This window comes from Chrysemys picta, chromosome 2 (assembly GCF_011386835.1).
Source record: "Chrysemys picta bellii isolate R12L10 chromosome 2, ASM1138683v2, whole genome shotgun sequence".
Taxonomy (NCBI): Eukaryota; Metazoa; Chordata; order Testudines; family Emydidae; genus Chrysemys; species Chrysemys picta.
This window is the reverse complement of record NC_088792.1, coordinates 163,326,038-163,350,956: the sequence shown is the minus strand read 5'-3', so window position 1 is coordinate 163,350,956 and position 24,919 is coordinate 163,326,038. Positions and strand designations below refer to the sequence as shown.

Sequence of the window (24,919 nt, the reverse complement as noted above, 5' to 3'; positions counted from 1 at the left end):
CTGCCCATACAAATAGCTGCAATTATAAATATACTGAATTGGAGAACTGAAACCACCCGGCAGTTTTCTTTTCTCCCTCCCCCCCCCCAACTGGAGCCTCAAAGTTGAGCTGAGTTGTATACAAACTCACCTACTTGTGTTTTCTGGTTGAAAGCCCATCAGGGAGCATCCTGTTTAGATGAATGTGACTCAGAGCAACTGTCAAGAGCTAAATTTACTGCCTAAAACAGTAAACTCAAAGCAAAACACCGGTCCCCATTATGAGCTCATGTGCAGTACAGGTTATCTAACCATTTCAAAGTCCTCTTAAACTAGGAATGATTTTACCTGGATGTAGAATGTCCTGGAGCTCGTTATGATTTCAAACAGATTGTCCCGCATGAGAAGGTCACTAGAAACGAGAGAAAGAGAGAGGTTACCCTGAATTCATCATATGCAGGATAGACTATTTCTTCTTTATGCTCATATCGAGAAAACATTAACAGAATATTCAATGCAGACCTTGGATGTATTCAGTATTGATCTTAAGTTATATAGAATTGAGGTCTGTGTTTCTTATCATATACCTTGTTTACACACGCACACTGCAGTCTGCAAGCCAAATGATTCTCAGTCACACTTTACACAAAAGTTCCATTTATAAATAGTTGATAAAGGATAATAAATGATTAATAGAGGTTTTAAATAAATGGGTAGTCAATTGTTAAAGTCCAGCAGGTCAAGGGACTGCTTATAACCATAGATTATAATCATCTACAACACCTTCTACTGATGTGCTTATAACACATACTATTCCTTTCTATTTGATTTATTAACTGTTTATTTAGCCTTTATAAGTGGATCCTTACTATAAAGTGTGACCTAATTCTGTCAGTCAAATGGTTTTTGCATAGGGTAAGAAGAGTTTGTTTCATTAAAGCTCTAGCTCATGTTTTCACTTGCACACCTTTAAATCAACTTGGATATGTTCAGCATCTCCACTGCTAATTTGGGTAATAAAACAGCATTCATAAAGGCCTGGTCTTATTCATGGCTCTCCTAAGGCTCAGCGCAAGCACAAATATCACGAGCAGTAAATTACACTAAAGATGTTGTGCAGCCTGCCTATGAAATCACTGTCAATCAATTTTTCATCTGGTTTTCATCATATCTGATAACATGGGTCCATTCAAAACCAGTGCATCAAAACCCAGTAAACCAGGAACATGACTCAAAAGTGGTGCCCATCACAGGACCCTGGGGGGCAGGGATGCACAAGTGAGGGAGAAGAAAATGAAGAAAACCAAACCATGTTTGATAGGTCTGGGTGGAGAGGACACTCACCCGGTGAGTACCTGGACTGCATGTAACCCTAGCTGCCTTTGTCCCTGCCAGCAGCACAGAGGTCTTAGTTTCCTGAGTAGTTTCTTCAGTTCATTAAGGACACAAATACTGTTATTCAGTGCACTGTGCTTCCCTCTCACAATTTTAACTGTGGCAACATCTATACTGGTGAAGATCTAGGGTCGTGCCAGCATAAGATGGGGCAAGAATTAGCCAATTAGCTAATACATGTCAAACCCAAGCTTGGAGTTCACTCGCAAACAGTAACTGCATGTCTGCAGAGCCCCTCCTCATTGCCATACAGACTGTGATCCTCCATTTAGCAGAGTTCTAACTAGCCACCCACTTGCTGTCCTCAGGTACACATCTAATTCAGTGCGCCAAGGGCGGAGGGGAAGGGATGAATTCTGGCCAGCAGCTGACTCCCCCCGGATGTATATAGGAAGCTGCAGCCCCACTCCAGATCCCCACAAGGGCACCCCACCTTTCTTCCCTGAACATAACAGCGGTTTATTCCACCGTTGCAGTCTGGGTGGGTGGATGCTCTGCTTGGGAGGGAGTCTCTCTGCACTCTGTTTAACAGGGGTTAAGCGTTCTTGCTCAGGCTGTCCACCTGCAATTGGCTGTGGAATGCATTCCCTTGCCAGCTCCTTCTGGGGACTCCGAGCGGCTCTACTCTCCGTAAATTCACTCCTTCTGAAAAAGGGAGTCTCAGCATCCAAGTAAATATACGGGATTGCTCAGATCAAAGGTGCTAATTGAAATGGGATGTCTAGACGCAGCGTAACTTGGCCAGGACAGGGAGCTGGGTCCCAACTCCAGACGGATAACAGGAAAACAAAATAAAGGGAAAATTAAAGGTGCTACATACTGGAAAGATGCCCTCAATGAAAGCCATGGGTCCCAGCCACAAACCAACCCTGAAAAACTGCCTGAGATCAGCAGCAAACCTGTGACACAGGGGAGGCTGTGAAATGTGACCACTGGGGAATTCCAGTGAGACACAGCGTAACTCAAACGAGGAAGGATGACTCTGAGTGGCACCAGAGAACACATGATCTGAGGAGAAGCAGGTAGTGACAGCCCTGGCTGGGAACTCAGTTGTGGCAACTTAAACTACAATCTGCCCTTTGCATCCTTTACGTGCCCCTCTTCATCACATCCCTTTTCCAGGTGGGGGACTGAGGCATGTAGAGGTGAGGTGATTTCTTGACGCTCACACAGAGAGTCAGTACCAGGGCTGGGATTAGGACCTACCAGTCCTCACTCATGCCCTAGTACTGTCCCCCCAAAGGAGCCCTATGGGCCGCTGTGGATTGGTCAGACTCTCTCATTGTTCCTTAACGTTCCGTAATTCTCCCCTTCTTTCCTTGCATACTTGCTCCAGTCAGAGGGTCCCCATGTCACCCTCCCTCTCCTCCTAACACTGGGTCTCTTCCTCACTGCAGTATCTGAGCACATACCCTCATAGCCACTTTATGCAGCAGGGCACTGCTTGCACCTCCACTTACAGATGGGAAACTGAGGCACAGAGGGATTACATGACTTGCCCAAAATCACTCAGGAAGCCTGTGGCAGAGCCAGAAAATGGACCCTGGTGTCCCGAGTGCCCATACAGGGCTCTAGCCACTAGCCCATCCTGCCGATCCATCCACTGCTGGGTTGTAACACAGCACTGTGGGCATGTCTACACAGCCTGCAGCAGTCAGTCTCAGACCTGGGTCGACAGACTCAGGCTTGCACCACAAACAGCCTTGTAGACATGGCAGATCGGGCTGGAGCTCGGGCTCTGTCCCGCGATGTCTACACAGCTACTGTTAGCGCCGTGGCTGCTGGCCCTGGCTCTGAGGCTCGATGCCATGGACAGCCGCTCGCTGTGCAGACGTACCCTGTTTAGCGGCAGTGCTACAGGGCAGGTTCGCACAGGAAGCAAAGAACCATCCACAAAACCACAGGGGTGTCCTTGGCCAGACAGGATGCAGCCACCCCACTGGAACTTGGCTGGGACACCCGGGCTAGCTCCTCGGAGGATAAAGTCCTTTCTTAGCCACTGCCACCTCACGTCTAACGGGACCGAATCCAACAGAAGTGCAGGAAAAGGCATTACCCAGATTTGACTAGACATTCGTGGGTCTTGAGGACGTCCTTCAGGAGGATCGAACGCAAGGGCTCCTTGTCCTGGGGAGACAAGACAAAACAGAGTCAGTGGTTCTGTATCAACCTAGTGGGCTGCTCTGTTGGCACTGGGAGCCCACTCTAGCACCCAGGAACTTTGAATTGTGAGACCCAAGAGCAACCTTCAGCAAAGCCTCCATGGATGGAGTCCTGGGGTGACAGGTTCCTTGGTCCCTGGCTGGAATAAGGAGAGATGTCACTGGGCGGGAGCATTCCCAAATGGCGGCTCCATGCAGCATCTCTCACCTCCGCCCTCCAATCCCTAACCCAGAAGCAGCACCCAGTGAACAGTGACTGACAAGGAAGATGAGCACGGCAAGGTTTTGCGGGGTTTTTTTTAATCTATTGAATCACATTCAATTCGCCCACTTTCCATTCTTCGCTCTGCACCTTCCTCTCCTGTCTGTCTCCAGTCTTGGGAAGTCAAATTGGCATCTCACGGGCATGAGGGGGGCACGGCCGCAAGCAACCCCCGTCACATAATCCCACCTGTAAACTTATCAAGCTCCGTTTTAAAACTAGACTGATTACTTGCCCTCAGTGCTATTGGGAGGCTGTTCCAGAGCCTCACGCCCCTCGCTGATGGTTAGAAGCCTTCTTCTAGTTTGTCCTCTAAATGCATCCATGGCCAATTACAGTTGTGATAGTGCATGCCAGCACGTGTGCTGTGGTGGGTATGTTGGGGGGTATGCATATATTGGGAGGTGAGCATGCAGGCATGTGCGTGAGGTTTCTTGCTTGCAGAAACAGGACTCAGAACTCCATAGTGGTTCAGGCAGTGGAACAGCCTCTGTGACAGCACAGCTTTGAGCTGCATTTGTGCCAAAGTCACAGCTCTCCTGCCTGTCCTTAAGCCCAGCCACTGCACCTGCTCCCTGCACCCCTGCAGTACATGGGATTTGTTCTCAGCTTTAGCCCCAAACGTGGGGTTTTCTCCCACATATTTTCTGTGTTCAAAATTTTGATTGATTTTAACAGAAGCCAAAAACGCAGCCTTGCAAATGCCAAGCCCAATACACCCATGAGGGAAGGGACAAGTGGACAAGGTCACCCAGAGAACAGTGAGCCGGAGGGGGCTGCTTACCTGCTCGCACTTGAAATAACTGATGGTAAAGTCGTCAAGAGCAAAGTACCGGCGTTTCCAGCTCTTCCTCTGAAAAACAGAGAGAACAGTCCCTAATGCTGCCAGGGTTGAGTTCCAGCCTCCCCAGCCCCTCAGAAAAAACAAATGGATCCTGAGAACCTAGGGGTCACATCTTCCAAAGAAGGGGCATTGGTGAAAGCCCTGAGCCTGCTCCACTGGGGAACAGAAAGCTCAGAGCTAGCAGCTCATAACTGAGGGTGCTGAACCACCTACCACTGCTCTGACACCAGGACCTATTCTGCACCAACACTGCCCCACTCCCTCCTCCTACACAGAGCAACTGTTCACGCCAACATGATCCATGGACCTCTAGAAGTGAAAAGCTCCCCTTTCAGGCGCAGCGGTGTGGGGGAAGCAAAAGGAGGCTCAGAAGCAATAAAATCAAGCCGCCTTCAAGCCCCCCCGCAGTGCTCTGCTCCATGAAGGACTCAGTGCAACTCTGCAACAGGCACTCACCACATTCCCCTGCTTCACGCAGTAGCCGCTCTTGAGGACAGGTGGCCCTGTGGACGGCTTGGAGGCAGAGGTGGGTATGTAGCTCTGGGAGCGTCTCAGAAGAGGGTGAGTGGCCACATCGCCTCCGTCTGCTCCTTCCCCTCCATTCTGAAACAAAAGGAGAACAATTGGAAACCTGCAAACAGCCTGGGGATGGGAGAGCGGACAGCATGTGCATGGTTGAGCCTGGCAGAACAGCCAAAGGAATTTAGTAGCCCAACCTCTAATCTGCTCCTGCCCCTTGCCACGAACAAATGATATTTTATTAGCCCAGCCGAACAACACACCTGCCCCATGCAAGCACGAGAGCAACGTTTGCACGTGGCCGGATTTTCAGAGGTGCTGAGCACTTGCAGTGCAAGTGAAAAAACAAAGGCACAACCTCAGCAAACCTGGGCCTCAGCGGGTGGGGACGCCGCACCTTGGAAAGTCAGACACAACGCTACACCAAGGAGCTGGACTTCGTGCCACAGAACATGCGGATTCAAACTTTAGCATGACACACTAATATGACGCGCACTTTAAATGGATGAACTAGCTAACTGACAGATCTCAAAACATAGTTGTCAATTAATCAGCTTCGAATGGGGGCATTTCTAGTGGGGCTCTGCAGGGGCCAGTACTAGGCCCAAAGCTATTTCACCTTTTTACTAGTGATCTGAAAGTAAAAAAAGTCACTGCTAATAAAATCTGTGGATGACACAAAGATTGAACATAACAACGGCCATACTGGATCAGACCAATGGTCCACCTAGCCCAGTGTCCTGTCTTCCAACAGTGGCCAATGCCAGGTGCCCCAGAGAGAATGAACAGAACAGAGAATCATCAAGTGATCCATCCCCTGCTGCCCATTCCCAGCTTCTGGCTGCCAGAATCTAGGGATATCCAGTGCAGTGGGTTGTATCCTTGACCATCTTGGCGAATAGCCCTTGATGGACCTATCCTCCATGAACTTATCTAATTCTTTTTTTAATCCTGCTATCATTTTGGCAACATCCCCTAGCAATGAGTTCCAGAGGTTAACTGTGTGTTTTGTGGGAAAAGTACTGCCTTTTGTTTGTTCTAAAGCTGACATCTATTAATTTCATTGGGTGACCTCTTATTCTTGTGTTATGTGGAGGGGTAAATAACACTTCCTTATTCATTTTCTCCACCTCATTCATGATTTTATAGACCTCTATCATACCCACCCTTAATCATCCCTTTTCTAAGCTGAACAGTCCCAGTCTTTTAAATCTCTCCTCATATGGAAGCCGTTCCATACCCCTAATCATTTTTGTTGCTCTCTTCTGTATCTTTTCCAATTCTAATATATCTTTTTTGAAACAGGGCGACCAGAACTGCACACATTATTCCAGGTGTGGGCGTACCCATGATTTATATAGTGGCATTACGATATTAACTGTCTTATTATCTACCCCTTTCCTAATGGTTCCTAACATTCTGTTCGCTTTTTTGACTGCCGCTGCACATTGGGTGGATGGTTTCAGAGAACTAGCCACAGTGACTCCAAGATCTCTTTCTTGAGTGCTAAGGAGTAGGAGCAGGAAGCTGATTTGACCTCTGCATACAGTGTTGGTGAGACCAGTACTGCAGAGAAAGGCAAAACAAGAACCAATGGCCGGAAGCTGGAGTGAGAAATTCAAATTAGAAATCAGGCACACATTGTTAAGTGAGGGACAAACCACTGAGAGAAGTGGTGCATTCTCCACCTCTCGATGTCTTGCAGAAAAGCATCCAGGCCATGTTTGCTTTAGCCAAACACGTTATCGGGCTCAGTACAGGGATAACCGGATGAAATTCTATGACCTGTGTTATACAGGAGAGTCATCCTAGATGATCTAATGGTCCTTCCTGGCCTTAAATTCTGAATCTGTGAAACCCCGTACAATGCAACCAGCACCGTGCATGGGGATGTGAAGTGGTTTATTTGTGCCCTGCAATGTCACTCAGAGCAGGGGCTGCCCAGGGACAGATGCTGCAGTCTGCACATTGCAAGGTCATTGGCGCAATATGGGACACCCATCCTGCTGCACCAAATCAAATCTCTCTCACACAGAGCTCAGTCTCAGCAGGCCACAGTCTCTGTCAGGCCCCAGCTCATCTCTGGGTGCGAACTTGCAGCACCCTGGGCCTCTCCCAGCCACCAGAAAGTAACACTGTGAGGATTCAGAGGACTGGAATTTGCTGTCCTGCACTGGATGTTGTTCCTTTCCTAAAGAGCCCTCCTCAGCCCCGGCACACAGGGACCCACAGGCCCATTCCAACCCCAGCTCCTTATCTGGACCAGCCACCAGCCCAGGCACCGGGTGCGTTGGGATCACAAAGCTGCACATACACACGCTCGTCCTGCAGCACCCCAGCTCGCTCCGTCCCTGCCAGTTGACAGCAGGTTACCTGCTCACCAGACCCACGGGAATCACGCTGCCAGACAGTTCACAGAAGCAGACCTGAAGGGACCTGAAGCAAAGCGCGCACGTCCCGTTATAGCTGCCAGGCTGGGAATCTGACACGGTCATGGGCCCCACTCAGAAGAGACTGATGGGGCACGTCAGCCCAGCCCACGTGGGCTCTTGCTGGTCCTCAGAGCAGTGTCAGGACACCCAGTCAGACCAGCTGTAGCGTTTTTGTGCTCTGTGGTTTGCCTGCAGCACGTTCGTTCACACAACAGCAACACCAAGGCAATCGCACAGCGGGAGGGGAGGGAGCCCAGCTCCAGCAGCCTCCAGATCCCCCCTTCACCCCGCTTGTCCGGGTGGAAGGGGCGGGGCGCTAGGTACTTCCTGAGACTCAAAGGGGAGGGAAACACGGTAGAAGTCAGCAGGCAGACACATGTGTCCACTGCTTGCTGCTGCTGAGCCATTGCTACTCTGCCCTCATTCTAGAACCCCTAAGAAACAGGCCCCCAGCCCAGCCCCTCCTGCCTCCTTTATAAGGCAGAACTTGTGGGGGTGAGGGGGGGAGAGATAAAATGTAACCACTGTGCACATCTCTCTCTCCGCCCCTCCTTTCAGCACAAGTTTGAGGTTAATGAATTGTTTGAGCAGAGGCTCCTGGCTTGTACCCGTTGGCTTGCAGGGCTCGAGCTGTCCTTATATGGCATTCACGCTGGTGAAGAGGCCTATTGCGGTTAACCAGACAACATGCCCCGATCTCTCACCCTCAGCTGTGCACTTTCCCCTCCCCTCCACGACAGGACTTTGATTTTTCCAGGACCAAAATGAAGCAATCAAAACAAAGCAACTTGGGCCCAAGCCAGCCCTTCACTCCCTTCCGTGCCCCTCTGCGCCAGGCAGGGCGCTCTGCAGCCCACTTGGCTGCTGGGCGGGAGAGATGCGTTCGTGGAAGGTGGGAACCAGCCACTCCCCCGCCACCTGGATTCGCACAAGCCCTTTGCCATTTGTTGCAGCACTTGATGTTTGGAGAAGGACGGAGGAGAGTTGAGGGATTAGTCTCCCAGAGAGAAGGAGGGAAGGTGCATCGTTAGTGAAGACATTTCCCCAGAGGTTAGGCTGTAAGGAGCAATCCTACACTGACTCCCAGAGAAATGTGCTAGACAGGAGCAAGGCTTTTCCATCCCTCCGATCAATGAGGCCAGGACTCTCCTTTCATCCTGCCTGGAGTCACAAAGCTGCACCTGAAGCAGCATATTCCTTCCTGAGGCAAGGCAGAGAGGCCATGAATGCAGGCTCAGGAGGCTGCCGCAGGCGAAGCCTGGCTGGGAGGAAAGGCCATTTCACCAAGGGCAGCATCGGAATGGCAGAAAATAACTCAGCAGCTGGCGTCCGTCCCTCAACACCCTCTGCAGTGCGAAAGCGACTGTAAAGCAAACACGGGCTGTGGATGGAGCTTTAGGCTTTTTTGGAGAACAAACTAACCCAAAAGCAAACCCCCAGTCCCTCACATGGGAGAACAGACCAGCATTCACTTGCTACATAAATCACATGGCAGGGTGCCCACTTAACTGCTGCTTATTTGTTTTTAATAGACAATAAGCTTGGCTCCCAAGTGACAAAAGGCCAGAATACACAGCACCATTGTGTGCCCAGCTGCTGCTGCCCTGCTCACTCAGGCTCCAGGCTCCCTCTGCACTCCACAACGCAGCTTAGTGTCAGGGCCAGGCAGAGGGGAAACCACTGGCTAGCAGCCACCGGGCCCCAGTGAGGAGCCAGGAAAAACACCGAGTCAGAAAGAAGGCTCGGTTCCCCCACCCTGATGCACACGGCTGGGGCCAGCCAGAGCCTTGCAGAGAAACCCGCAGAAACAAACAAGAACTTCCCAAAACAGGGATGAAAAATTAGGCTTGGGCAAGGAAGTGAAGCAGAGTTAGAAACCCAGGCAGGACGTAAACGTTGTTGCAGCTGGGCCTGGAAACCTCCCCTTGGATTCTCAGCCTGGATTGCAGCCAAACAGAAATAGCGTGGGGAGGCTCTGGGCTTCCTGCCAAGGACTCGGTGCCCAAGGAGCACAGCACAAGGTGCCAGGCCTGGGGCTTCATCTGCACCCGCCTACAAACATTCCCAGGGAGTGGGAGTCAAAGGGAGCTGCCACCCTCAGGGAGGCGAATGCCACAGTGTCTAGGGAAAGGGAAAGGCTTGTTCTCAGTTTAAGCACAGAGCAGCCAGTCGCACCAAACTAGCACGGGGGTTTTGCACGGAAAGTGGTACCAGACATGATGAGCGAGGGTGGGGCCAGTTTCGTTTCTGTGCCTGTTTCCTGGTGCCCTGGTGGAGCAGAGGAAACACCCAGGCTAATACTCCACGTTCCAGAGGAAATCTACCATAACCTTCTGCAGTTTTCTAGCGCCTTCCATCCCCAGGTCTCAAAGCACTTACCAAATGGGACTGCCTCCCAGTGCGTGCCCCTGCAGCGAGTATCAGCACCCAGGCTGCTCAATAGCATTATCCCCATTTTACAGGCTGGGAAACTGACACAGAGATAGGAAGTGACACAACCAAGGTCACAGCACCGAAGATCAATGGTGCAGCCAGGAACATCACCCATGTCTTTTGAGTACCGGGCTGGTGCTCTAACCAGCAGGCCAGGCCTCATCCCTGCAGCAGTCTTAAAGACACGGTAGGAAGGATGAAAATGGTCCCAAACTGAACACTCTCCTACCTTCCCAGAAATGGTGAAATGTGTCTCCCTATAGAACTGCTCCACTCAGGTAGCGAGCCCCACACACAACCAGGGACTGGGATAGGAGGAACTGCTTCAAAATGGGAAGTGAAACACCCCCTGGAAACCATATAGAGTCATAGAATTTAAGGCTAGAAGGGACCAGTAGATCATCTGGTCTGACCTCCTGCAGAACACAGGCCAGAGACCCTCACCCAGGGACTCCTACTTTGAGCCAGAGCATCTCTCTTAGAGAACCAAGCAACTTGGACTTAAACGGATAGAGAATCCACCGCATTCTGAGTGAGCTGCCCATGGTCATTTACCCTCCCTGTTAAAAATGTGCACCTTATTTCTGGTCTGAATTTGCTAGTTTCAGTTTCCAGCCACTGGACCTTTTCCTGCCTTTGTCTGCTAAATTAAAGATCCCTTCGCGATCACAAATCTTCTCTCCTTGTAGGTACTAGACCACAATCAAATCACATCTTAACCGTCTCTCTGATCAGCTAAATAGTCTGAGCTCCTATTCACACAGGATGGAGCTGTACAATTGTTTCGCTCTGCTACTTCCTGCCAGCAGTCTCCCTTAGACATGTACATGGATAATGAGCAGGGCCGCCCGGGTGGGGGGGGGGGGCAAGTGGGGCAATTTGCCCCGGGCCCCACAGGGGCCCCCACGAGAATGTCGGAGGCTCCCCCCCACCTCCACCTTCCCCCATCCCCCGGCGCCTCAGCATGCCGCATCCAGGAGCGGCCCTGGACAGTGCTGCAGTGGCTTGGCTCGGGCGGTGCCTGAGGTCCTCCCGCTCGGAACCGCGTGGTAAGGGGGCGGGGCTGCGAGCTCCAGCGGGCCGAGCGGCAGGAGCTCCTGGACGCAGCTCGCTGAGGCTCAGGGAGAGGGAGTAAGCCCCTCTGAGTCGGGCACCCCCTGACTCCCAGTGCCGAGCCCAGCCCCTCTGAGACGGGCACCCCCCCGACCCCATCCCCCACCCCTGACCCCCAGCTCCGAGCCCACTCTGAGCCGGACCCCCCCCCGACCCCATCCCCCGCCGCCCTGACCCCCAGCTCCGAGCTCAGCCCCTCTGAACCGGACACTCCCCCAACCCCATCCCCCCCCCCCAGTCCTGACGCCCAACTCCGAGCCCAACTCCTCTGAGCCGGGCACCCCCTGACCCAGAGCCCAGCTCCCAACCCAGCCCTGGGCAACAGTAGCACCAGCGCCACCCCCAGGCAGCGACAGCCCAATGACACCAACCATCACCATTACCCAGCGACAGCCCATTATGTAATTGCAAATGTATACATACCAATAAAGCATTTAATGTTTTTAAATAATGTATTTCGTGTATTTTCAAATTATTAAAAATTAATGTTTGAATGTATTTCACTGGTTATTTTTTACATTTCCAAATACATGTTACTATTGTATTGCAACTTTTTTTTATGGAAGGGCCCCCCGAAATTGCTTTACCCCAGGACCCCTGAATCCTCTGTGCGGCCCTGATAATGAGAACATACACATTGAGTTAGGATTAAAAAGATGGCTATTAAACCCCGCTTCAGGGAACGACCCAACCTCTCAGTGACAGGGGTCAGGACGAAACGCCTCCCACAAGGAGATTATCCCACGATCACCCCGTCAGGTCTCTTGCACCTCCTGCTGAAGGAGCTGGTGCTGGCCACTATCAGAGACAGGCTACTGGTCTAGATGAATCATGGGTCTGATCCAACCCTGGCAATGCCTATGCTCCAGTCAGGCCCAATTCTGCACATGTGCACATCTGTATGGCCAGAGAAGAGTTAAAAACGCCTGCCAAGGAGAACACTGCAGTGACCTAATTCTCCATTCTATTTTTAGACCTGTGACTGATAAGAGCTGAAATTAGGCTGTCAAAACACCAAAAGGTGGAAGTTGCCGATGGTCATGCACATGCCCCTCCTGTGCGTCCAGGGAAAGGGAGACTCGGACTACTGGAGAAAGGGAGGTCTCCACCTCCTCCTGTGGCATCTCCCAGCTGCTGTTCCGGGGAGCAGCCACTGGGGCTAGTGGAACTGGCTCAGACCTTCCGGGGGCCGTGGGGAATTGAGACAGAGATCAGGCCACAGCTAAGGGGCATGAAAGCTGAGGCAATTTGCAGCTTTGCATGTGGCTCCATAAACCCCTTTTGGCTCACTGCACTTTGGAGCCAGAGAGAAGTGCTGTGTGCAGCTATTTATAAACCCTGAGAGGTTTCACAGGCACAGACCTGGTTTCCTGAACTGAAAGTGCAAATCAATTCCACCAATAGGAGAAGTGTGTAATCAGACTGTCTTACTTCAGAGAAGGTCAGACAGCCTCCTGCCTCTCACCCAGACTGCTCAGAGTCTAAACCTCAGAGGTAGGTTCCAGACAGATTCCCCAGGCAGCAGATGTCACATAATGGGGTAAACCAAAGCAACTGCATTCAAGGTCCTCCCCCAACAATCACATTGAAGTTCAGTCACTGGAAATACCTCTGATTTAGCACCAAGTTCTGCCTCATTGTTGAAATTCTGAGTGAAAAAGTTACTGGCTTGCACCAGAGCATGCAGCTCCCCAGACACACGTGTGCGAGAGAGATGGCAAGCAGACCAAAGGGTTGTGATTTAGGCCCATGCAGCCCAAAGTCCCCAGTTGGGTACTGTCTGAAGCACCTGCCATTTAAGCTCAGTGTGAATTACTGCTGATCTCGGCTGTGTTACTGAGGCTGCTTAGACACGTTGCCAATAAGGGACTTTCTGGTCACACCTTTCAGCTAAACCCATCTCCCTGAGGCGTTTCTGGAACAACGGTCAGCATAGTATCTAGGTGTTGAGACATCAGCCCTGCCACCAATTTCCTGTGTCACAGTCCGCTCTGTGTGCCCCCGTCCAAAGAAAGCAAGAGGGCTCTGGGTATCTGCCAATGACCAGATTACATCCCCTGACATATGCCTGTTTGCCTAGCTGCACTACATGCAGCTCACGGTGACACGGTTGCTTCAGAATCTGCCCCAGCTGCCTATCAGTTTCCAGGTGGGATTTAAGGTGTTCTTGGCCTATAAAGACCTAAATGGTTTGGGCTCAGAGCAGCTGCAATGTGGCAAGGCACTTGAGCTGACAGTCCCCTGGTTTAAGAGGGAAGGTGTTTTTTGTGAAGGAACCTCAACTTGGACCCGGAAACCAGATTTATTAGCCTTAGGACTTGCTGCAAGATCCACCCATTTCCTGGGAGAAACGCTGGGACGTAGTGGGGGCAGTTGGGGTTCTAGTGGGGGGTTATTTGTTGCAGGCCTCACGCACAAGCTTTACTGTTGTAACGTGTGAGTTACTATGCAGAGCGGCCTAGCTCGCAGAGTCGGTTGTCTCTGTGTATTAAAAGATATTCCTCCACTCGCTGTATGGCTTCATAGTTCAGGGGCTCAGACGGGCACTTAAACAAAAACGAACAACAATAATAAATGCGGGTTTCCCACCTCTGGTAGATGACGGGTAATATTCTTCACTTAAAAAGTAGGGATCCAGGTATAATTTGTTGCAGTTAACTACACACCTGAGTAGCGTTTGTTCTGTTTAACTGTTTCAGAATGCAAAAGGCAGGATGGGAACAGCTTGTAGAAGAAAACTGATGCAATGTTTGTTGGCCTGGTTTACCGCAGAGCTTTGCTGATTGTATTAGTAAGGAATTGGACAGAGGAAATAAGCAGGCATATTGCATTTCCTGCTCAAACATATGCTAGCTAAGCAACATGGACCCTGCATTTCATCCCAAGACTGTTTATCCCTCCTACCATGTCAATCACACACAGTTGTTCCATAGATCTCTGTTATGTCTGGTAGAGAAATGATTAGAGGCTGAACCTAGGACATAAAAACGATGACGCAGAGACCCATTCAATGGCACAGACATGGGTCAAGCACACGGCTGGAAGACTCCCCAACAGTTAAATACAGGAAAATCAAAGAGCAGAATGTGGTATAAATTTCATCACCCTGCTAAGCGTGCAGAGAACTGCCAGCTTTTCCCCCTTACATCCCTCAAGAATTGTTCCTTCGAGCCAGTGAGAGGCTAGAGTCCCAGAGCATTGTGCTGGTACCAAGAGTATTTCATTTCCAGTGCCTGGAGACAGAAAGGCAAGGAGCGAAAGTTAAACTACAGATCGTTTCTAGTCACCATCCCCGAATTACCAACTCTTGTTGATTTTATCATGAGACTTGCAGTACTTGGCGCTTTTCTTATAGCCCCAGGTTCCTGGACTCACGAGAATCTCAGCTTTCTTTTATAAAAAGTAAAGAAAAAGAAGTTTCTAGCCCTCCTGGTTGCAGAGAAAAAGCTGCAAAATGAGAACCAACAGAACCCTAAGGCTTAGAAACCAAGGGGCAAAGAATAGGCACCTAAAATTTGTTTTTAAACTTTAATGATTTTTAAGCTCATGATTTTTGGGGGGCTGCCTGACTGATCTGGATTTTTATCCCAGAGGTTGCCCATGCTGCCATCCTCACATGGCACATTCTGGTTCCTCCCAATTGAATGCACATTTCAGAACATTCTCTGCTAGCACAAGCTGTAGATCTGCAAAGCCACAGGCATACTCCGCTAAGGCAATGCAACGCAGACACGCCCAGCTTACCTGATTGACAGAGATAGGTGTGTGCACAACCACCCCTCCAATGATCTCAGTTTTGTAGGCCACTTGTGGTTTCTTCTCCTGGGTTTGGGGTGCAATGGGGGGCTTTGTAATCTCTGTGGCTGGGGGCAAACTACCACTCTTTGGCACCTGTGAAAGACAGAAATGGGTGAGTCAAATCTAGCCCCAAACCACCCATCCTGGTAGAAATGAAGCCTTAGCAGGTTTAGGCTTAGGGTCTGCATCTGGGACATTGGCCTGTCCATTCTCCTGTTCAAATACAGCAGTGCCCCTTTAAAAAAAAAAAAAAAACACCACCACCAAGACACCCCACATCAAGGTTAATGAGGGTGTGGCTCCATCCCAAGCTGTTTGCAGGAGAACCCTATGATATGAGGAAAGAAGAGAGGAGGTGGGTAATTAAACATCACCTGACATGAGTCTGCGACCTGCCTCTGGAGCCCTGTGCATTTGTGCTCCTTTAATTGTCTTGCTCTAGTTACTGCCAGACTTAATGATTAGCTTTTGCAAGTCTAACCAGGCTAGACGACAGCACATCTACAGCAGTGTGACTCCAGCAGTGTGCAAGCTGCTGGGACCCGGCTTTGTATTCCGAGCACGCTGAATCATTCCCTTCCAAATGCTGATATACCATTAACCAGTAAGAGGTAACAGCAGGACAAGGCCACTCTAATCCCACTGCAGTTTGGGGAACAGCCCTCTCCGTGTCCTGGGGAAAGGACACGGATCTGTGCAGGAATCACACCCCCCACCCCCCTCACGCATTTCCCTGCGTGTATGTGGCCTGTTCTCTTGCTGTCGACATTGGTCTTTCCCAAACCGGCTCCTGAGACTCAGGGATGTTCCTATGTCAAGTTACTTCTTCTTCCTGTGTATGCAGATGACACTGCAAATCTGGCTGCTCTGTCACTCTGCCAATGGGTGTGGCATAATCAGCCACAAATGCTCACGGATCATCCCGGGCCTGGCTGGACGCAGCCCACAGCCCTCTGGCTGAAGCTGAAACCTTGGATTTCTCTGGCTAAAATCAGAGGCTCCTCGCCACAAGCTGGTGTAAACTCAGGATGGATTCTCTGAACAGAGCATGACCCCCACATGCCGGAAGGGGATCTCTCTGCAGCAGGTCTGGTCAGAGTGGGTCACCAGGAGCTCATCCATCTTAACTGGGATGGAAACTAATGGGTGTGCTTCCTCACTGTCCTGCACTCTGTGCAGTCCTTCCTACCTGTGTCAAGCACATGTCAAAGGTACCCTTTCCAGTTTGGTTGTGTTTTACACATACTTCACACAGGCTGAGTCACACCACAAGCAGCAGGGCAGGGGAGAACCAGGCTGCGGTAACTCTGTGCAGGCCAAAGGAAATTGCCAACCAGTACACATGGGGTATGTCTATACTGCGAAGAAAAGCCTGCAGAACTGAGACTCAGAGCCTGAGTCAATTGACACTGGCCCATAGCGCTCAGACTGTAGGGCTAAAAATAGCCATGTAGACATTCTTGCTTGGGCTGCAAGACTCTCCCCCTCCGCCAGATTTCAGAGCCCAGGCTCCACTCCGAGCAGGAATGTCTACACAGCTATTTTTAGCCCCACAAGCCCGAGTCAACTGACCCAGACTCTGAGATGTGGTGGAGCTGTGGGTTTTTTTTGCAGTGTAGACATATCCAGAGTTGGGGGAGAGACAGGGTTACCTGCCTTACTCAGAGACTTTTCAGTCACTAGGGATCCAGCCCTTTGGCCCTGCGCTTTGCTCTGTTTACCCACATTGTTAACTTCGGCAGTACGTTCAGGGGCGGGAAGCGGGTGGAACTAACCCAACTGTGCTAAGTATAGTGCCAAAGGAAAGAAGCTCAAACCCAAGACAGCTCCATTTCCACAGCAACAGTTTTGTTACCTGTGTCAACAACCTCTCTCCTCTGCAGAGCTGGGCTAGCACTGGCAGCAGAGAAACTGCAAAGAGAGAAGGGAATTCATCCAGGTCCCTGAGCTGCAATATTGGTATCCGGTTTGTCAAGTGCCTTCGCAGGCACAGGTCTCCTCAAGGCCTTTTGGCTCCGGGGAGCCCCTGATTCTCATGCACGATTATTCCTTGCCTTCAGCATCCCCCAGACTGAGCAGAACATCCCACTCAACAGCAAGGGGACGGGACAAAGACACTGCACTCCACACTGTAAGCCCAAAGGAGAAGATGTTGCTACTGGAAAATGACATGGGACAGTGCAGGTGTCCTGGAATGGTTTCCCCCCCATGTGATTTAAAGGTTTCTTGATTGCTAGCATAGGCTAGAGGAAAGAGCTCCAGGCAGGGAGAAGACAGGCACTCCTGAGTTATAACCACTGCTCTGACACTGACTTGCTCGATGACCTGGGGCGAGTTGCTTAACTTCTCTCTGCCTCATTTTCCCTTTCTGTAGAAAGTGGATAATATGAACATACCTTTGCAGGGATGTTGGGAGGATAAGGTCTGTGCACTGCTCTGAACACGTCAGTTGCTGTGTACGGGCTAGGTACAATTATCTGGATTGCTTTCATGTCAGAAGCGAGCTCACGGAACTGAGAAACACGGAGTCTCAGGGCAGGTCTTCACTACGGGGGGAGGGGTCGATTTAAGATACGCAAAAGTAGCTGAATTCAACCTATCGGAGCCGACTTACCCCGCTGTGAGGACGGCGACAAAATCGACCTCCGCGGTTCCCCGTCGACGGCGCTTACTCCCACCTCCGCTGGTGGAGTAAGAGCGTCGATTCGGGGATCGATTGTCGCGTCCCGACGAGACGCAATAATTCGATCCCCGAGTGATCGATTTCTACCCGCCGATTCAGGTGGGTAGTGTAGACCTAGCCTCAGGGAATGTTCCTGCTATTCCCCAAGTTAGACTCACCATGTAGTTCGCATTCAGTGATTGGCCTCTTAACAAACAGACTGGACCAGTGTGCTAAAGATTTTTTTTTAAAAAAGAAGTAAATTTGCACTCCTGAAAGTAAGGGCTTATCTACACACAGGGTTACATCATTTTTACTTAAGCAGCGATTTAAAACCAGGTTAGTTAAACTAGCGTAAAAGGCTGTGTGGATGCTCTTCTTTTGTTTGAGAGCAGGCTAATTTTGGTTTAGCTTAAGAGAATTAGGAACAGATAGAAGGTAGCCCAAAATAAAGCACTCAGACAGAAATGAGAGTCTCCACACAAGAGTCTAGTCTAACTGAACCAGTTTAACTGAGCTGACTCAAGTTTGTGTGTAGATAAGGACTGAGAAGAGGAGTGAGTAGTCCAAGACTTTCCTGGCCAGACCCGAACAAACAGCTACTGTCTCCTACAGAAAGTGATTCAGTGCTGAACTAATCAACCCACTGGTCAGACATCTATCTGCAGCATGAAAAGGCTCAACAGAAAGCATTTTCTCTAGTTAATCTTTGGAGCAATAACCCAAGCAGTAAACTCCAGGCAGTTCTCAAAAGCCAGGCTCCGCTAACCAAGTGAAGTAGCCAGCCTTCAGTGGTAGGGAACAGGAAACATGAGCATCTTAACACACCATCGCTTCCTGTTTCAGAAACAGCACAGCTGCTGTGACAGAAAGCAACGAGCCAGATGGTTCCCACACCCGCGGGAGCCCAGCACTGCGCACTTTGCCTCAGCAACCTACACCTGTGCAGCATGGTCCAGCGGAACTTTATGCGGTTGTCACCTAGTGCACCAGGCTGCCAAACACGCTGGCGTGACGAGCAACTGGCCAGATCAGAACCTCTTGCGCAACACGCCGTCTTTCATCTGTCTGCATCTTCTCAAGCATCACGGAAGGGAGTGCAGACAAGGAGGTCTGTGCACGTCAATGCTGGAGGAGCTGGCACACATGGCCAAACCAACGGAAATGGTTTCACAATGCATACATAAAGAGATTGTACAGTAGGGGTCTGAATCTCTGCATGCATTACTGCTAGGGGGTGCCCGTTGGAATCCAGCTCACAGCAATCGGCCTGTGACTTAGTTTTCATCTGCAAAATGGAAAAAATAACGAGCTACCTCTCCAGGGTATCTACTGCAGCTAACTGCCCCAACTACTACAGTATCTATGCCCCTCAGAGTCTTTAATGTACGTACTCTCACCCTCCGCCCCCAGGCAGGGCAGTGCTATGATCTCCACTGTACAGACAGGGCAGAGAGAAACCAAGTGATTTGCTAAAGGTCACATACAAAGTCTGTGTGAAAGCAGGGAATTGAACCTGTCTCTCAATCCAAGAGGACCCTCCCTAGGAGCTGGACTATCCTTCCTTCCCTGCTGTGAGGTTTGGCTTAGTGCTGCCCATGTAGAGTGCTGAAGAAATATTTTGGCAAGTAGCAAATCAAGACTTGCACAATACACATCAAGAAGTAGATTTTCAATGGCAAAGGGCAGTTAGAGGCCCAGGTCCCACTGAAAGTCAGGATCTCCCCCCAAAACCCCATTTGTGCCTTTCAGAACTTCCCCATAAGTGACTGAGCCGTTCCAGGCTACCGTGGCCCAAGGAGCTTTGAGGATAGTCAGCTGAGACCACGACAAATGCAGAAAAACAATGGCCTCGCGGTGGAAGGAGTGTGGACTGGAGTCTCAGGCTTCAGCCCACAGGGGAGCCCAGCGCCTCCTGGCTGGGGCTACTCACTTGTCTGATAACATCAGAACGGCCACACTGGGTCAGAACAATAGTCCCTCTAGCCCAGTAGCCTGTCTTCCGACAGTGGCCAATGCCAGGTGCCCCCAAGGGAATGAACAGAGCAGGGAATCAGCAAGTGATCCATCCCCCATTCCCGGCTTCTGGCAAACAGATGCCTACTGCAATTAAAGAGGAGAACAGCCAGTCCTACTTAATAACTGGCCTTCTGAATGGTGCCTCTTCGCAAGCCGGCTCTCTCTAGATGCCGCTACCGTGCTTGCGATTTTACACCCCACACCCTAGCAACAGGTGCTCGCTGGGACAGACAAACCTCTCGCTCTTCCAAGAGACTATGAAATAAGGAAATACTAGCCCCGGCCTGAAGTGCCACCAGAGGTTTAATATGGAAACAGCCTTTCTTAGAACTTCTGAATCTAGACATGTGCTTTAACTTGTTATTCTGGCATGTTCAATCAACTATTGACCCTCTCTGACTAATTCTGTTTCCTGCACTTCAGAATTCCTCTGCCACTTAAGGCAGCTAAACCACGTGCATCACCCTGAGTGTATGTAACACAGGGCCAGGACAAAAATGCTACACAGCACACTGGTTGGGACCACCAGAATCCCGGGATCTCTTTCTGGTCTCATGTCTAAATGGGTTTGTATCCATATTGATCCCAGAAACGAAAGCAGGAGCGGCATATGCCGTTTGTTGTTGGCACAACAGATGAGCTAGCGTTTCAGTCCACCAGCTCCGATGCCAGATGAAGGGCCCAGCTAGCCCAATGCACTGTCTGGGTCATTTATTTGCTGGTCTTAGGAAAAGCAGCACATTAATTCCCTTGCCCATTTTCACTGTATTTGGTCTTTCAGCGACTATGGGTTTCTACTCAGCACCCGGCCACACTGCAGCTTGGTAACAGGAATGGCACAGAGAAGCCAGACTGTGTGAACAGGCATACGGGAGAAAGGAAGTTCACAGGGAGCAGGTGGGTCAAATCTCACACCCAGAAGTCTTGCAAATGTTTTTTGTGGCACTGTCCTTTCTAACTGCCCTGTAGAAGGCAGGAGACTCCCCTGCTGGATTTGTCTGATGTGCTGAGCTAGTGACCAGTGAGTGATGCAGGCCAGCTCGCCAATCTAGACAAGCCAGAGGATCCAAGAAGGCCCAGCCAAAGTTTAATAGTTTGGGGTTTAGGGGTTTAAAAATCAAACAGGCTCCTTTCAGCAATAAACAGATGCAATTATTTCTAAAAGCCGCATACTAGGGGCCCGATTCACCAATGCCCAGCACCTTGTATCCTCACTGATGCCTCTGCAGAATGAGTGCAGAGTGGAGGTAAAGCTCGCTCAGATCAGAACAGTAGCATTTTACATTAACTTTCCACAGGTGCAAATGACAACACAAGGTGTAAGGCATGAGGAGGAACAGATCAGTGTCCTTCAAGTCTAGAGTTCATATTCGGCTAGTCATACTTTGGAGGAAATTGCCACCAGGGCAGTTGCCATGCCTCTGGGGCTAGATTGGGGTTTTTGCAAGTGTAACCTGCACCCAGAAGTGAATGGAAGGTGCAAATCAGAGCAGGTGCAGCCAAGCAGCTCACCCTCCATCAGGCAGCTGCAGGGACCCAGATTTGCATCCTCAGTTCACTTGCAGATACAAAAAGGCAAGTGCAACGCGCACCAGCAAAAGGCAGGCCAGGACCCAGCCCTTTGGAAAATGAAATCCTGTGTATTTTATTATATTGCAATATACTGCGTCCCACAATACAAAGTGTTTGCTGTATCAAATCTCATGAGACCAATTGTACCAGGAAGGAGAAAAACTGAATAAGCAAATTACTTTAGCACAAGAAAGAAACCCTTTGATAGCAGCAGAAAGAAATCAGTTACACACAGATCCCAGCCTTCAATAATTACATTGACACAGTGGCACCAGAACACATAAGGGTGTGTCTATCTCCCAGAGAAGCTTCTCTTTTCAAGGGCTTAATCATTGTCACACGCAGCAGCTGTGCCTGGGAATACGGGAAGTGCATTTATCTTATCTTTGTTTATAAATATAAAAGTCTCTCCAGATTTAAGTTACCGGAGAAGGAAAAGAAACCAGTGAGATCACTCATCTGAGGCCAGATTTTCAGAACAGCTCACTTACTATAGTTTTCAATGGTAGCTACCGGTCCTAAGGACTTTTGAAATTCTGGCCCACATTGTGGATGCTAAGCACTTAGAAATCCGGCCCGGTGTCTTTTTCCAGCTCTAAAATCTCTTTAGGAAGTTTCATAACCAAAAGATCAGCCCCTTTTCTTGGAGTATTTTCTTTCTTAAATTAAAATCATGCAAGTCATTAAAACTTACAAAGCAGCAGCTAAGCATGCCGTGTTTGAATAACTTCTCTGTACTCTGCAGGAAGCTGCAGCAGTCCCATTCCTTCCAATGGGAGCTGAGGGGGCTCGGGAGCTCTGGGACAGTCATGCTGATGGTACTGCGATTGCTTTATACCATAGAGCAGCACGATGGATCGGAGCAGCTCCCAAGGGGACTGAAGGACAGCGCAGCAGCTAGCTGAGAATAGGGTTTCAACTCCTTCCTTGGTTTTGTGGTTGTGAATCACAACCTCAGCATTAATTAAAACATGACAGACTCAACATTCTGACTAGGAATTTCCTGCGGAGCTAGCAGTGCTAACTCCACATCAAGCGTGGCTCAGACTCAGCGCACAGCTGGCTCCAGGAGCAGCCCGGTTTCTGGCCAGACTCAGCCATTACCTTTGAGCAGGTTGCAGAAAGGGGATGAGGTAGAGCAAGAAGTTAAATACGGCTTTCCAAACATTTCTCTGACAGCCCCACTGCCCACGAGGGGAGAGGAGACAGCAGTGATAGTAGCGTAACATACCGTAATCTTGCTGGCACGGTTCAGAGCCTCCACCCAGTCCTGTAGGTCCTTTTGATCACTGGCTTGTAAGAAATAGCGCTGAGATAAAGCATTGATAACTATCAAAGAGAAGAATAAAAAAAAAAAAAAAGAGAGAAGGGAACCCTAGTCAGTGCTCAGCCTGCTTAAACTAATCCAATAATAATACCTTGCACATCAGCAGCACCTCTCAACTTCCAACCCCACAGTACCCTGCAAGCATTACCTATTTCAGCCTTGCAACCACTTGACAGGAAAATATACAAGGAACCACCACTGAGCTGCAGCCACCTCTGGGGTGGAGTATGGCAGTTGTTTAACTGCATGTTGCCACACTACACAACAGTTCAGGACTGGGCATGAAGAATATCACAATCCAACTGAAACGATCTGAATTAGAATTTAACTAGGGCACTCGTAGTAACATGCCTACAAGTGCCCTGGGAGCTGTTATGACCGCCAGCGGTCAGAACCACAGTTTTAAGTTTCATCTGCAATGCTCAAAGGCAGATCAACTCCTCAACAGGAGTCCCATGAGAGTCTGGAAAACTCTCTTGGGACACGCAGCCCCTCCTCTCCATCCCCTGACTTCTCAGCTCATATGGCCTTCTGGCTTGCAGCAGCTGGGTCAAAGGAAACATTCTCATAGGATTTCTGCATTGAAAACCTTGAGACATTCTGAACTGCACAAGGTTTTGTTGAAACCCAGGCCTCCTCACGTTAGCCATCTGCACTTGCAGTTCCCTGCATGTGAACTGCTGCCAATCACTCCCCATATTTTACCTTCGTAGGCTCCTGGAGCACAGCACAGCAGAGCAGCAAGCTCAGTCATGGCGTGGGAATATGCTACCTGCTCTGGTTTGGTGCTGATTCATGTCCCCTGCATGCAAGTATAGAAAATTGTGGCCCCCCCACCAGGGCCGGCTCCAGCATTTCTGCCGCCCCAAGCAAAAAAAAAAAAAAAAGCCACGATCGCGATCGGCGGCGGCAATTGGGGAAAAAAAGCCGCAATCGGCGGCGGCAGTTCAGCGGCAGGTCCTTCGCTCCTAGAGGGAGTGACAACCCTGCCGCCCCCAAATTGCCGTAGGTGCCACCCCTCTCCCTTGGCCGCCCCAAGCACCTGCTTGTTAAGCTGGTGCCGGGAGCCGGCCCTGCCCCCCACCCCAGCCCTTTGAGACAGGTATGTGCTGGTGCTGTTGTTCCTGCTGCTTGAACTCTGAGGTGAGCTTAGTGCTCATGAAAGTGAGGAACTTTTGTGGCTTGGGTAAAGCCGAGGGCCACCGGGAAGGGAAATCAATCCCGGACCACCTCTTCTTTGCAATGACAGGAATGCAGAAAACTACATTGCATAATGCACTGCAGCATGAGGGTGAATATGGGGGAAAGCTCCATTAGTGCAGCGATGCACTAGGACAAGGTTGCCCAGGCCAGACAACCACCCAGAGCATCCATGCTGCTGGGGTATACAGGGAAAAACTGAGGTCCCCTCCCATCCAAAGGATTCTGGGCGAAATCCACCCCTGTGCAGAAGCAGCCAGCAAAAGGATCAAGGCACCATTTAGCCCTATGGGTTTCAGAGGGACTTAAGTGGTGCATATAGTCCTTTGTGCTGACTGCTCTGTACAAGTGTGAATTTCACCCTCTCTGAAAACATTCTTCCCAGCAACACACAGCATCTCACACTTCTGGAACACCTTATACTAATGAATAAAGAAGGCCCATGGATAATTGCTGTTTATGAATTCTCATGGTTTATAACAGCCACCTAACCCTGCAGTCCTCCCGTCAGAGACCTGTCATGATGTGAGCTCTGGGCATTTTGGTGTCCCCCCTCCCCCATGTGTTACACTCACCAAAGCAGAACGGGACTTTCGGTTTTTGTTTCGGGGTGGCGACGCTGACCTGAAGAGAAATAGATTTTTAAAATAAAGCACATTAGCGGCAGTGAGATGGGGCAGCATCTGCTTCCATTAGAAAGGACACATTGTCTTCCATTCTTCAGCACTGTAATTAAGGCCGTTTATAAATCATGAGGAGCTCAAGCAAGCCTGAGTCAAAGCAAAATTAACATGACAAGTGAGAAAGGATGTGCTGATGAGCCTTTCTCACATACCTCCTTAGTCTCAGTTGTGTCTCACTAGAAGATACTGTGCCCCTCATCATGGGCCCAAATGTACCTGTGTCCTGCACAAACATCTCATGGCTAGCTCTAGATTGCAGTTGCATTTCTTTGGTGGAGAGATGTATATGTATTTCTACACCGCTATATGGCTCTGGTAACTGCAGATTTAGTTAATGGATATGGCTAAAACCTTGCATACAAGATCTAAGCCTCTGCTGAAGCTGCAAAAAGTACTAGCACCTAGCTACCAAAAACTGTGCTTTAACATGGTTCTGCCAAATGGAGTTAAGAGAATATGTGCATGTTCACATGTGGACATGCTAACAGATGCAGATCACCTAGAACGGCTATCTCAGCA

At 49.9% G+C, this 24,919-nt stretch overlaps 1 protein-coding gene across 2 annotated transcripts in view; it reads right to left on the bottom strand.

Annotated features, from left to right (window-relative positions):
- Positions 1 to 24,919, bottom strand: part of PLEKHA2 (pleckstrin homology domain containing A2) — a 53,961-nt gene that overhangs the window by 11,369 nt on the left and 17,673 nt on the right. For both annotated transcript variants that reach the window (XM_005286493.5, XM_005286495.5), the window contains exons 4-10: positions 24,293 to 24,341; positions 22,422 to 22,519; positions 14,884 to 15,030; positions 5,099 to 5,245; positions 4,583 to 4,651; positions 3,431 to 3,501; positions 328 to 391 (exon numbers count right to left, since the gene is read on the bottom strand). In XM_005286493.5, the coding sequence (XP_005286550.1) occupies positions 328 to 391; positions 3,431 to 3,501; positions 4,583 to 4,651; positions 5,099 to 5,245; positions 14,884 to 15,030; positions 22,422 to 22,519; positions 24,293 to 24,341 (645 nt within the window). The remainder of the gene's footprint in view (positions 1 to 327; positions 392 to 3,430; positions 3,502 to 4,582; positions 4,652 to 5,098; positions 5,246 to 14,883; positions 15,031 to 22,421; positions 22,520 to 24,292; positions 24,342 to 24,919) is intronic.